Source organism: Mya arenaria, chromosome 5 (assembly GCF_026914265.1).
Source record: "Mya arenaria isolate MELC-2E11 chromosome 5, ASM2691426v1".
Lineage (NCBI taxonomy): Eukaryota > Metazoa > Mollusca > Bivalvia > Myida > Myidae > Mya > Mya arenaria.
Window position 1 is genome coordinate 41,972,724 of NC_069126.1, and position 14,808 is coordinate 41,987,531.

General features: G+C 33.3%; 1 protein-coding gene across 1 annotated transcript; it reads left to right on the plus strand.

Moving 5' to 3' along the window:
- The first annotated feature begins 7,816 nt into the window (after positions 1–7,816).
- Positions 7,817–12,453, plus strand: LOC128235716 (uncharacterized). The gene is made up of 8 exons (XM_052950519.1): positions 7,817–8,068; positions 8,445–8,750; positions 9,148–9,465; positions 10,344–10,457; positions 10,909–10,960; positions 11,184–11,200; positions 11,569–11,666; positions 12,268–12,453. Exons 1-8 carry the CDS (start codon positions 7,906–7,908, stop codon positions 12,451–12,453), a joined length of 1,254 nt encoding a protein of 417 aa, XP_052806479.1. The 5' UTR covers positions 7,817–7,905.
- The last annotated feature ends 2,355 nt before the right edge of the window (positions 12,454–14,808 follow it).

Consider the following 14,808-nt stretch of genomic DNA (forward strand, 5'->3'; position numbering starts at 1 on the left):
TTCTTCTTATTCTTAAATAATTGATTCATGAACATAGCTGCAAACAGAGTAAAGAAAAGAGATAATTCAAAACTGTAGGTTATCTAAGTAAATAAAGATAAAAACAAAATAGAGGAAAAGAAAAGAGAAGGCAAAAGAATGTCACAAAATCCGCCCTTATTGCTATAAACAAGGGAACGAAAACTGAAAATGTCTTGATTAAGATTACTGATTCCTTGTACGAGCATACAATCCTAGTATAAAACCCTAGCAATCATTGAAACCACAGCCTTTTGTCGTGTTTTGAAAATGCCCCAACGCGTCTTCCTTTGTATTGCCAAAGAGGTGAAATATGGAGCTATATAAACAGAATATAGAATAGTTTACTCGGATTTATCTATGAAAGGATAAAAAGAGACCATACTCAATGTTGACGTCCAGTCTAAACACATACCGAAATGTTGTGTAATAAAAAATTCAATGTAAGCGAGAAAAAATCTCAAGATATATACATATACATACATTTCATACATGCTACACCTTATTTAGCCTTCGTGATTAAAGTTGGATTCACCTGCTTTGAATAAAAAAAACAGATGAACATTTCATGACGCCGCGCGCATAATCACAGGTTTCAGTAAGGCTGGAATAAAAGAAATATGATTCAGACCAATTTATTATACAAAATAACTATCGTAACATATATTTATTATCAATTTTTCAAACATGAAGGATCAATGTAATCAATTTACAATGCATCTCAAAACCTGACAAAACGGGAATGTAATGAAACGTTTGGGGCCGTTTTCGGTGACAGTATATTTCCATTGTCCAGCTCGCTTTTCAGTGGAAAAAACTCAACCGATAACGAGATTCTTATACAAAGCTTTTTCACTTGCATTTGATTGTTAAGGACGAACGTGTTGGGGGAGAATTAAATATAAATTATAAGTTGGAATGTAAATTATATATCACATGCAATTTAGTGGATATTTATAACAAAACATTGTAGACAAAATTAAACGTTTACTCTTAAAGTAGCTTGAGGGAAATACACATATTTTCGTGCTTATGAAGGAACCAGTGAGCACTGCACCTTGATATCAATATGTTACAAGTGCAAATCTGAATTTTTTGGCAATGGTCAGTTAGTGAAACACCGGGCATTATAAATGAGGTATTTTAAGAGATATATTTATATCACAAAAACATTACAAAAGTAGTAATACTTTGGTGTGCAACAGCTAGATCTGGATATAAGGAGAAATTGAATATGTACGTTGAACCTCTATACAAGTGCTTTATAAAGCATCACATGCATATACATTATATGCACTTCACAGGTAATACGATACCTTCAAAATGTGCATATACTTAGATGGTATCTTCCAATGGCCTTTAGGAAATAACCTGTCCATTAACGGTAGGTATAATTTGGTAACATGCTATTGTTAAGTTCGTTCGGGTTGTAAAAGGTTTAATCTAGAGAGCGTTTTAAGGTATACAGTGGAAAAAGAACATTGAAAATGCCTGGAATGATATCGTTATAACAAACACATATAATATGTTAAATATTTTTAAAAACGGTTTGGACGGTCGACGGTTTCATAAGTTCATGGCATGTCAATTCTATAAAACGGAATCCTACTGTTAAGTAAAACGGCAATCGATTTTACTAAGATGGTCTACATTGTATCCCACATCAGAACTTTCAAAAACAAATCTGAAATATAGGGAAGAATCCTTGATTTTTCCCTGACAGGAATGAAACTAAAAACAATGTACTATTTTTGTCCGATAATATCAATCAACACCTGTGTTGCATGAATGTATTAACGATGATAAAGATGAGCTAGTTGTTTTATTTGTTTGCATAATAGTTCACGTTTGCAAGTAAACTAATTCTGTGAAATCATTTATATTCGTTGGCATGAACTTTTGTGGCATCCCGAAAACTAACATTTTCGTGGATACTTGAATTCGTGGTTTTTCACTTTTTAAAAAAAATCGAAACTGCGATCGTCCTAGATCATCTAATTAATCTCCACGCGATGGGCACTTGAATTCCATCTTCTACGTTACACGGTTTTTGACACTCGCTATAGTGCTACGTCATGCCAATTAGTGCATATACCCATGTCAAGTATCGTTTTAATTGGCAATTGAGGTCATAAAAGAAGATGCACTCTGTTCAGAGATAAAGATAGGCGAAGTTATTGAATGCCATTTAAGAATTTTGCAAACTGTGAAAACACCGAGAAGGTTTGAGTAGACAATCCCAAATAATAGTTGATTCAATCAATTTCAATTACTTTCTTGAACGTTTTCCACAACTACACATCAAATATTTATAATACACATTTTAAAAGGACACAACTTATTGCAAATGCAACTTGCATTCTTTACCAGTGATTTTCATTTGGTGCTCAGTCAGCTTCAATGTAATCGATGAAATATTCCATTAAAGAAAACATATGGAATACCGACACTCAACTTGCACCTCTTGTAAACCCGGAAATTTTCATGAACAGCACACGTTAAGCACGTGGTTCTGTCATTTGATTCATAACGCAATTATTGATTTTGTTTATTATTTGTTAAAGACAGATATGATGTATTAACAAAACAGTAATACTAAGATATAGTTGAGTTCGGTTTCAAAGTTGTATACTGGGACCTCTGTAAAAAATATACTAGAGTATGTACATAACATGGCAATTGAAAAAGTGAATAAAGGGTCATTTTTTTTTGTGGGATTTTTAATTCGTGGATCACCCGACACACGGAAACCAGGAACATTAATGTCCCTCGAGCATTAATGATTTAACAGTACTCAAAAAGCACAAGTCTACATTCACATGAGGCTAAATGATAAACGACAATGGCTACTTTTATTTTGTTAAAAAAGATCGTGGTTCGATTACCGGTCATACCAGCCGTTTTCTGATTGATTCATATAGCCTGCCGACCAAATATAATTAACACCCACTCAAGAACACATGCACGCTCGCACGCGCACGCACGCACGCACGCACGCACGCACGCACGCACGCACACACACACAGGGTCAATTAGAGAAACAAAATTAAGCATACTTTAAAACTGATTTATGTACACTTGTATTTGAGGGACTCGATCGTATATGTTGAATCAATCAGGTATTTGTAATACTCAACGCGCAACAAACTGAGGTATTGCATCAGTACAAAAGCTGTCAACGGTGTTTATGTTTTAATTTTACTACATGTTTTATCGTAATGACCGGTAAGAACATGTCCGAGAATACATGCAGAAAAAGAGCTGTACAATTATGAAAATAGAGGTCCGGTGGATCAGGACAATGTAGTCGAGTAATATATATGCTAGATGTATGTGACATGCCAAATTGATCCAAGCAAAGGAAAGCTATAAATGTTATGTTTAGAGTTCAGTTTCAGACTAAACAAAATGAAAAAAAAAATAATATACATGTTCATATAAATTGTTCAAACCACATTAAAAACTTTGAACGAGGAATTGTGTTTTTTTTTGTACATGAATTTTAGACAACTGAAATTTAAATGAATGACAGTACTCATAAGTTGATCCTTTATTTCTATATATACATATTTATATGAGAACAAGTTTACGTTAAGGTTGTGTTTAATATTTACAAGTGTCCAGCATATACTTTATAAGTTCTGCGTGACTTAAGATCGAAAGAAAGGATTCAATGTGTACTGCCATATATTGCATCATAAATATAAGGTTGGACCGCTTCGATTCTTTGTGTGGGAAAAAATGAAATTGTAGTGTTTCCGGTACTTCAGTGAAGCAATTGTTGACCGAAAGGGCGAACAGTATTTAATTTCCCTGATAAAAAATAAACATACTGTCTGTTTCTATTTTCTAAATGATCATTGTACAAAGTCGTTTTTAAATAAATGTGCAATAAGTGCAACCAAACTATTGCTTTCATATTCACAAATGTAAATACTATTTGTTGCGTGAGCAATGCCACCAAAATGGATAATCATAGCTATTCAATTTGCCGTGCATTTAAATGGTTTGTAGAATACATGTAAAATGTTCTTTATTGTTAAGGATATCAAACAACAGTGTAATTACTACAACAACTACTACTACTTCCTTCTACTGCAATTGCTGTTTGTGATACTGGTACATGTGGTGCTATAGCTGTTTCTACTACCGGCGCTGATGCGACAAACCCTGTAACATAGAGTATAAAAACTGCTACCTCCATTAGCAATGCTGATGTAGATGCTGATGCTACTACTACTGCAACTATGACTGCCACTACTACTACTACTACGACTGCTACTACTCCTACTACTACTACTTCTACTCCTTCTACTACTACTACTACTACTACTACTACTACTACTACTACTACTACTACTACTACTACTACTACTACTACTACTACTACTACTGCTGCTGCTGCTGCTGCTGCTGCTGCTGCTGCTACTACTACTACTACTACTACTACTACTACTACTACTACTACTACTACTACTACTACTACTGATACTATTACTACTACTTCTACTGCTACAACAACAACAACAACAACAACTACTACTACTACTACTTCTACTACTACTACTACTACTACTACTACTACTACTACTACTACTACTACTACTACTACTACTACTACTACTACTACTACTTCTACTTCTACTACTACTACTGCTTCTACTACTACAACTACTACTACTACTACTACTACTACTACTTTTACTACTACATTACTACTACAACTTCTACTACTACTTCTCTTTCTACTATTACTACTACTACTACTACTAATAATAATAATATTATTATTACTACTACTACTACTACTACTACTACTACTACTACTACTACTACTACTACTACTACTACTACTACTACTACTACTACTACTATAAATGCTATTACCACTGCAACCACGACTGCTACTTCTACAGCATTTTGTTCTTTTATAACAGTCTTTGTTTATAAGTATTAATTATAATTCAAACTATAATGTATAAGTGTATAAATACATGTTAAGTATACTCTTAACTACGTTGATGATTCACTTATCGTACTGATAATTAATGAGCTTATTTCATCGCTATAACCTGCGTGTCCCTTTCTTTTGTTAACCATCGGAATTTCCATAAGAATACTTCAACTCCTACTTTTTCGTAATTGAGAGTGAAATGTGTATTTGTACATGACATGCATGTGCCATTATTGAGGTAAGTGTGTATTTGTTTTTAGTTTGCAATCTCTATTTCAGGTGGTTTCGGCAACGCATTTGCAGCCAGGAACAAGTACGGGACGATATCAGTGGTAGGGCCAGCTTTTGTGAACAGGGAGGTTACACTGAAAGTGACACATTTCTATCCTTGGGAATGTGAAGTAGAATGGAGATACATTATGGAAGGTGCCACAACAGTCCAAACAATGAATGGGACAAATGTAAACAAATATTCGGAAGTTGGTTCATTCTTTTTAAAATGGACGGCTTCAGGTAAATACAACAGAGCTCAGTTCTACGCCGACTGTTCAACAAACGCAACAATTAAAACACCCGTAACATCCTTAAATATGAAAGGTAAATATGGCTGACCGTTTCAAGGCGATTACCTCAGTTGTAAGTTGATTGTGTTGTGACTTGTGTTTCCTCTGTGTTATTATTTGGTACCATTAAAGTCGTTGTTTTGCCACTGGGACTGTCCATGTTGTTTCTTTTGTAATACTGTTCCAGGCTATTTCTGTGACTCTTAAGAATATATTTTCGGCATTTTTAGAATTTGGATTATTGTTTACAAATGTAAATGGTTATTAACTTAAAATAAGTAGATATTAGTCTTATTAATTAGCTCATATCAATTTATTCTAAATCAAATGGTTTAGAAATATAAAAAACACTTTTCATTGTTGCAATACGCATGGAAATTGTTCCTTAGTTATAATGTTTCTCCTTTCTAATCATACAAATCATACACTAGGGAAAATCTCAGTAGTCAACATTTCAATAATTCAAATGTAAACCCTGAGAGAGCAAAATGTTATAGCCCAGAGGTAGAGCGTTCGCTTTGGGTGTGGAAGGTTTATTTGTGGAAGGCATTTATGGCATAATAACAAATTAAAGTCGCGATTGCGTCAGGGCGGGAGTAAGCCATAATGCAGACGATAGCTGCGGAAAAAAACCCTTGATATTCTCAAATATACAAACAAACGAAGGTTATGGCCCAAACATCATTCACACGAGACAAAGGAAGTGTCGCCAAACACACGTACAAACAAAACACATGCATCGAAATAGCTTTACATATTGCAATATCTCGCTTTGTGGAAACGGCCATCATGCTTGAACGGACACAAATAAAAATATATTTTGTAGTGATGTTTACATTAGTTTGTTTTACTTTCATGCTTTAAGGTGAATTATGGAGTTGTTCCAGTAAAATTAAAATAGTGAAGCTTCGCCACTCTTGGCAACAAAATTAATTAGTTCACGAGTGGCGTACAATATAACGCGAATTCACACTGTAAACAAAATATATTTTATATGTCTAAACACGATATAAACAGTATGTAATTTTGTCAGGAAAGCGCGCCAAGTTGCGTATGAAAACGGAAGGTTATGTTGGATATAACGTCGTTATTTAGTTTAAACTTATTTATTTTACAACGATTTCGAAACAAGTTATCACAACATTATATTAATCAATCTCGTTGGCACGATTTTACGCGAGTGTGTGGTCTTGTGTTGGGGGAAAACCGGAGTACCCGGAGGAAACCCAGTTGTCCGGCTTGGTGACCACAAACCAAAGTCCGATGCGCCCAGGCCGGGAATTGAGCCCGGGTTGAAGCGAGGTGAGAAGCGAGTGCCCTAACCACTACGCTAACCGGACAACCAACGTCGTTGTATATGTTTGCCAGGCATGTGCGCGCTGTCGTTTGTTTTCAAAAGGAGAGCAGGCTTAAATGTGAAACAAAGAAAAATATGAAATTGATATGTTCACCGTTTGAAGGAGTGAATTATCAATTTTGGTTCACACATAAATCTCTATAAGCCACCGGAAATCATATGATCAATCAGCTGTAGGAACTCTTTATTAAATAGTAAATAATTTCTATCATATCTAAACAAATGATGTCTAAACAGTAATGTGATATAAAAAGAAATATTGCAAATGATTAAAAAAGAGTACTTTTTGAGATACCATAATATATCGATCATTAGAGTTATGGTCAAACATTTGCTTTAGCACAAACCATTCCAAAGGAAAACAAATTCCCAAACATAAGTTTGTTCTATAAATGTCAAATCCTATATTTATTTTTAACTGTCTGACTTTGTTATACGAACTCTGTTGAATGTTCAACAATCACTTAAATTCCTCACTACACGTAATATGTAAACTATGTGGTCTACACTCTTAAGATTTCATATAAAAATTTGTCTGGAAACCGACCCGTCTTCATCCGAATCAAACTAAACTCTGACACATGAGGGTAATTAAATACACATGTATCATGTTACATTGAATTCTGATACATGTTTATACTCCAATGAAAATCCACAATGGTTTTTCTTACAGTTTCGTTCGTTAAAAATTATTCAGTCAATGGCAACAAGTGTAATTTGGCCAATGTTTTAATGCCCGGTTCAAATTCAAAAGTATTCATGCACTAGATGTTATTATTTTAAGTTTAAATGCATTTTATAAAGTTGTTTCGAGGCACATCCCGCGAGAAGCTTTCATACACTGAAACAAATACTTATTCTTTATATAATATACAGATATTGATGGACAATGTGGAGCTATTGGGCTTCTAAGTCCTGTTGTTCTCGGTGCGGACGTCAAACTTGGATATTTCCCGGCGGACCATTATATACATCATAACCAATCATCAAATACACGAACATTGAAGAAACGAATGGATGAGAAACAGCTACGAGGAAGTTCTTATGTAGAAGAAAAAGTGTCTGAATATTTGTACATATTAACTATATTTAAATTCAACGAAAGTAACGAAGGAACGTATGTTTTGAATTGCAAATTAGCAGGAAACACGAATGATGTGCTGCTTCATATTTCAGGTAACTTTTGCCTCTCCGAGAATTTTGATGTTTTGGTTTCGGGTTGTTCCGTCATCGTAGAATAAATATAAGTACAAGTAGGATAATATATGTTTCGAAATGAAAAATGCATGGGCAGCAATGTGATAAACCTAGAAGTTTCATTGCATTTTAAAGGGTTTTATATTATTCCAATTAGTATATATTATAGGTATTGACTCTCAGAGCGACCGATCTACCAAGTAATCGGTCCAATGTCCCCTGACTCTAATATATAGTTTATGTTTCCAGATAATAAATGCATGAGCAGCAATGTGATAAACCTTCAAGTTTCATTTGAACTTAAAAAACTTATACTGTATTCGAAGCTTTTTAAATAATTTGTGATATCTTTCAGATAGACCAAGTTACCCAGTTCTCGGTCCAAAGTCCCATGACTTTAATACAACAGAATGTATCTATGTTTATGGAGGCTCCGACGTTCATTGCAGAACTGAAAATGGAACCGAACCCGTACAAGTGTTACTTTTAATAGGACATGATTTATTTGTTCTTTCTGAAAGCGAAGGGGAAAAAGGGTCGTACCGACTCGATAACGTTTATCAAAAAATGGCTGGACTGACAAGACAGAATGTGACATGTCAGGTTTCTAATTCAGCCCTCGAAACACCATACGAAGTGCACGGCACTTTGTGTAACATAGGTAAGCATATAGGAAAAACATAATGACAAGTTTTGATTCGTTGTTTTGTGGAGGTTAAATGTTTTGGATCTTGTATAATATTGAGTGTTGAATCGTGGAATGGAAAAGAAATGTGTTTCACCTGGCAATGTAAACATGACTTTGGTTTTAAAAGTGTGTCAATATGCCTAAACATCGATATAACATAATTTAAAAAGGGAACAGTGATAAGGAAAACCCAAATTTTATATAAACTTAATTTCTTATAGTAAATGTATGTACTATTGAACTATATATGACACATTTTACTATATTTGGTAAGTTTTTATAATTGAATTTTTTTTTTATAGGTTTTGTATTGAAAACGGTAACATTTGTATTTTATATTTATATAAAAAAATGCCTATTTTGTTTTCAGATCCGCCGTCGGATCTCTCTATATCGGTCAACACAATGCACCACTATAGCAACAATGTTTCTGTATGTTTCTTAAACATGTCTTGTAAAACGGATGCAACAATTCCGCCTTGCATAATCGAATGGTCAAGTGACAACGATAATGTAAGATACGTTCGCAGCATCAACTGGACGAATGGAGAAAGTGGGAGTTTCCGATATGTTTCCAATGTGTTCTTCAATGTCACTAAAGACGTGACTGGTGGAACTATTACATGTTCAACAAGATGCGATCATTTCCCATCGCATTTAAGTGCAAGCTATGATATATCGTGTTCTGGTACGTACTCGGTCTGATACCTTTTCTGGAATTCCGTTTACACTCAACCAAACCAATGCTGCTACTTTCATATATTTTCTTCTTTCAAAGGAATCTTACGGAAGACACTTGTTTAGTGTATGTCCTCAGCTGATTTATAGAGATTTATCCGTGAATCACAAATGTTATCCCACTATTTCATACAGTTACATAACATTTTGAATGATTTTAATGTTTTCACGTTTAAGCCCGTATTTTTCTTCAAAATCAAACGTCAATTCGCATTGGGCTGTAACACAAATTCAGCGAAGTCATTCCGAAATGACGTGGCGTTCGCGTACTATTTAACGCGATGTAGTGAAGAAAGCTACACTTAACTGTCATTGCATAAACTTTTAGAAAAGAAAAGAAGATATTTTTTTTTGTTTCACATTAAATGAAACATATATTATATGAAAATATAAAAATGATTATGGTTTGTTTCAGTGAAAGATCGTGATCATAACGTTCATTCAATGTGCACCCACTTGTTACTAGAATTTGGTTAAATGTACTTTAAGATGTGTATTCACTGTTGCTTTCTCTATACCGTGTATTCCCGTAACTGTTATTCTTTCTGCAATATTTCTACACTAATTTTCGTATTAAGGATACATTCCTTTTGAATGATTCGCCGACCGCAATATATTTTTACATTATTAATTTATAGTTTTTTATACAGAGTGTTTCATCCATTTGTAACTAAACAGTAGATATTGTGAAAATGTATAATAATGATTTTTAATTCTTAAACATTTATGTGTTTTACTTTGTGTCTGTTATCAAAACGTTCTATAATTACATTTTATGTGGACCGAGTCTTTTTTAAATATTCAATTTAATTAAAACAAACTTTTCAGGAAGCCATCCCCATGATAAAATCAATCAGACATCCCGATTTCCTGTCAACAAGGTCCTAATTGGAACAGGCGTTTTCTGTGGCCTCTACATCTTGTTTATAATCGGAATCGGAAGTAAGGATTTTTGCTTCCTAAATGCTCTCATCAATTTAAACACTGACTGTAGTAAAGTTCATTGCTCTGCAAACAGTCAAAAATTGCAGTTTTGAAAGGGTGGATAGCGTTAACGAATTATTTAGTCCACTGCATTGACTTATGGTATCGTTAGTTTTACAAATAAATAGAAGCAGTCTGTATTTTTTTTTATCTTTTTTTTCGTTTGACATTATACTCTTTTAATGTAGTAGGCTTAAATTATTTAAAGGTTCACAATATTAACAACTTTCTGTAATTTACGTATATATCTAATACTTATATTTGATTTTAGATTATATAGCTGCACTAGAAATGAGTTATCTGAATTAAGTATCACAAAATAAAAATATTTTTCACATAAACAATACAAACGAAACTATTTATAACTGATGTTGATTATACGTTTATATGCACACATTTCTTTCTTTAGGATGTGTATTACTGAAACGGCGAAAGGTCAACGCAATCAACACAATAGAGATGTATGTACAAAACGTTATTTTGTAATTTCGAATTAATGATTCAGACTCTCAGATGTACATTGAAGGTCACACAGTTGGGTTTATATACATTGTTGATACATTATGCAATTGAATCAGAACATATCTTCGTTTCGTTTCGTTTATACTTGTATAAATACTAATTCCCATAAACAAATAAAATAATTGCTCATAAACAAATAAAATAATTGCTGTTATTTTTCAGTGTTGAACATCACAGAGGTATGTTTCCATCTTTTAGTAAACTATACGTAGATGCGTAAACCCTTTAAATGCCCTTTGGAAATCCCCTTATTTTCTCTTGCGGATAATCATGTTACTTGCTCTTTATTTGTTTTTGTTGAACAAGGGCTTATGACATAACATATCAAAACAATTACATAAAATTTAAATAAAAATTAATATCAAAATAAATAGCCATACACAGCAAATTAACTCTATAAGCATATCCAAATAAACATTCTTTAATGATGCAACTACTGGTATTTCATTTGATACGAGATTCATACTATTGGTTCTGTATTATTATATATCACTCCTACAGGACGTTTATAAAAAACAAACAATTAATGATACCTACATAAAAATAGTTACCTCGGCGGACAATGGCGTGCTTCACATAGCATCGGAAGGAGTCGAGTACGCAGTCGTACAGAGGCAAGCCGCCACACAGGGAATTGAAACGCAGGTAACTCAATTCACTTTGTGAAGTAAATTTTCATTTTACTAACCGTTCCAAGGCGGTACGTAACAATCCTTAATAAACATACCTAGTCTTTTTTATATATAGTATGTATACACTGTGCTGTTTGTGGAGTTTTGTGCTGTTCTTCCATGTTTCTTGTTTGTGATTTTATTTTTGTCTTCTATGTCTTTGGCGTTTACCCAGTACCATTAAATCGGGTTTATGTTTAAACTCTTTGCTACTGAGCTTGTTTCTGTAGTTATTCACATAAGTATTCTTAGAAATAATCGATGTTATTCAAATGTCATATCAAAAGTGGCTTGATCGGAAAAGGTAAGGTGTGCAGGTAAGCCAACTACTTTGAGTCTAACTCTGATAGAGAACAACATTGTTGCAAACAGTGAGGCCCGGTAGGCAATCTTTCATAAGGAATAGAACATTCTTGCATTCAACGATAATGAGTTAACATGATAGAATTACAAATACGATCCCATGAAAGTTGGACATTTAAGGATTCCTTTCTTTTGTGATCTGTAATCGATTATATTAGTGCTCACTAATCATGTCATTTGGTAACTTGCTTTAAATGCTAAATATATTCCAGCAAATACATGATGTCGACGGCCTAGCGTACTGCGAGTTGGACATTGACTTCCTACAAGAGGCTAACGCCAGAGTTTCGCCAAGGAGAAAGAATACGCCGACGGAGTATGCTGACATTGAGTTATCCTCAACACGGGAACCTCAGACGAATGTTAATCTAGATCAAAGACCAAACGATTTTTTCTGAGTGTCTTCAGTGACCTGTAGATTCTACTCTTAAAATTATTAAGACATTATTATTACTGAAATTTTGTTTTGGTTTCTGTTTTTAAAATGAACGTTTGTAAAATAATAAACACTATTTTTCATGCAAAACAAAGCGTTTATTTGCAAACATATTCATTAATTCAGTTCATATATTAACCAGGATAATCAAAACCAGTTAATATTTTGAAAATAGTCGATACATATTTAAATTGGATATTCCCACCTAAAACATTATACTACATAAGAGAGAACAGCTATTCATTTTTTTTCTAATTGATGCCATCTTCTATTAAAGGCAGTGTAATCTTCATTGATTTCTCTATGCTTAGTTGTTTGCAAAGGTATAGGACACATATGGCACCCCTTGTTATCTTATTTTCACCTTTTCATTCAAAAATGAAGTAGTTTGCTAAATATAGTAGTCTGCTAAAAGTAATGGAAGATTTAAGTGCTAACTCAAAAAATGGTATGGATTTGTTTCATAATTCTCCAAAGCAAACTCCGTTGAATAAATTAGTAAACTTTAGCGTAATATGGCATTGTTGATAAAGTCAAATAACCTCGATATAACAGTGTTGAACGTTTATAGCTTGAAATTATTTGAAAGGATATTCTTTATATGAATGAATTTGAATTGCCGAAGTTTCATGTATATATTTTCATGGATAGAGTTACGTTAAAATTGTGTTTCTCAATTTTTTTCTCTATTCCTACCTTCTGGTTTAAGTTGTCTAATCAATTATTTCATTTATTTCCCTTGATTTTCGTACAGAGGAATTAGATGTGTAATATGTTAACCGTCGATTTCTTAATCCAGTTTTCCAGTCATCAGGAAAACTAAGAATGAGTGGGTAGTATTTATGAAATAATGTAAACTCTTGTTAAGTTGTTTAAGTCAGGTTTCATTTAATCATACAAATGTTTGATATACTGTATATCCTTGTCATACCACTCTTTATAAAATTGCTTCATTATTTGTTATTTATTTGGCGGTTGTTTCTTATACTTTCTCTTGATATTAACACAACATCGGTTGTATATATATATATATTTATATATATGATGCCTATGATTGAAAACTTATTTACGGTAACTATCGGGATATCTAATTGTTTAAAAAAAAATAAAGTACACTTCAATATGTTTTTTTTCAATTTAATTTGCAGTTTGTTTAACAGTCATATTTATCCACGAAGTTCGGTCCCCGACGGTGTTTTCTTTTTAAAATTAACACCTTTCTTATTTGTGTTTTCCCCCGCGTTTGAACAATGTTGGAAGCCCTGCGGGGTTTTAAAATTAAAGATTTAAGTTAAATAAGAACAAAAGATCAGTTATTATCAGAAAGAGCAAAAAAGGTTTGACACCTGAAGTAAATAACTGAAAAAAACTCATTTCAGTACGGGTGTTCTCCTGCGGGATAACATAACCAGATAATCGAGAAGGCCAAGGCCTTTAAGATGTTATATATTTGGGCTTAAAATTTTAATTTTACCTGTGATTTTCTTGATTTTTCAGCTTCCTTAATTTTCAGCATGTACAATCATAACAGGACGGAAATCGGATAGCCTCCAAAATGAGAGTGTTCTTAATGAGTCTGGTTTTGTACTAATTAATAAGAATAGTTTTGGTTACATATATATTATATGCAATGCTCAATTCTTGCACATGTCAAGTTAGTAAACCATTAATGTACTTACGAATTTATTTCCTTGCTTCCTTGCTTATTTACTTACTCAATAAAAATATAAACTCCTGTTTTTCAATTTGTATTGTTTTTCCTACTTTGCTGTACAATGATCATATCATTATTGCAAATGTGAGTGTATTGGGTTAAACGTGAACCTCGATATGTGTCCGGTCTAGGTAAAGTACAATGATCATATTATTATAACACATATGAGTGTAAAGAATTAAACATGTACTTAGATATGTGTCTAGTCTAGGTTTTGAACAATGGTCATACCATTATAACACAAATGAGTGCGTATATTTAAACCAATATTTTGTGTTAGATGTGACGATTTATGTTAGACGGGTGTTTTATCAGGTTGTTTCAGACCTAGGAGGGGTCAGCACTGTTACTCCTTCTGTATTAATATTCACTCAATGCTATCGTTTTCATTTGCCGTTGAAAACTTAAGGTTTAATTTAAGTTTATATTTTGTTGCTATTTTTTTTCAAGTTGCTGCAGACTCTTCATACAATTATAGGTTTAATTGTGCCATGTTGAGAAAAGTGTGTTGTTTAAAGCACATAAACTGGTTTGCCCCATTCCAACGCTGACTCAAAATGTCTCATAAGCAGGTAATTATCAACTCTTAAGGTATTTCACGTT

Excerpts from the sequence above, each read along its gene's own strand:
- LOC128235716 (XM_052950519.1), top strand. The coding sequence starts at position 7,906 with ATGGATGAGAAACAGCTACGAGGAAGTTCTTATGTAGAAGAAAAAGTG. Across the intron at positions 10,458-10,908 it reads GTTTATAATCGGAATCGGAA|GATGTGTATTACTGAAACGG; the intron begins GTAAGGATTTTT and ends TTCTTTCTTTAG. Across the intron at positions 11,667-12,267 it reads CACAGGGAATTGAAACGCAG|CAAATACATGATGTCGACGG; the intron begins GTAACTCAATTC and ends AATATATTCCAG.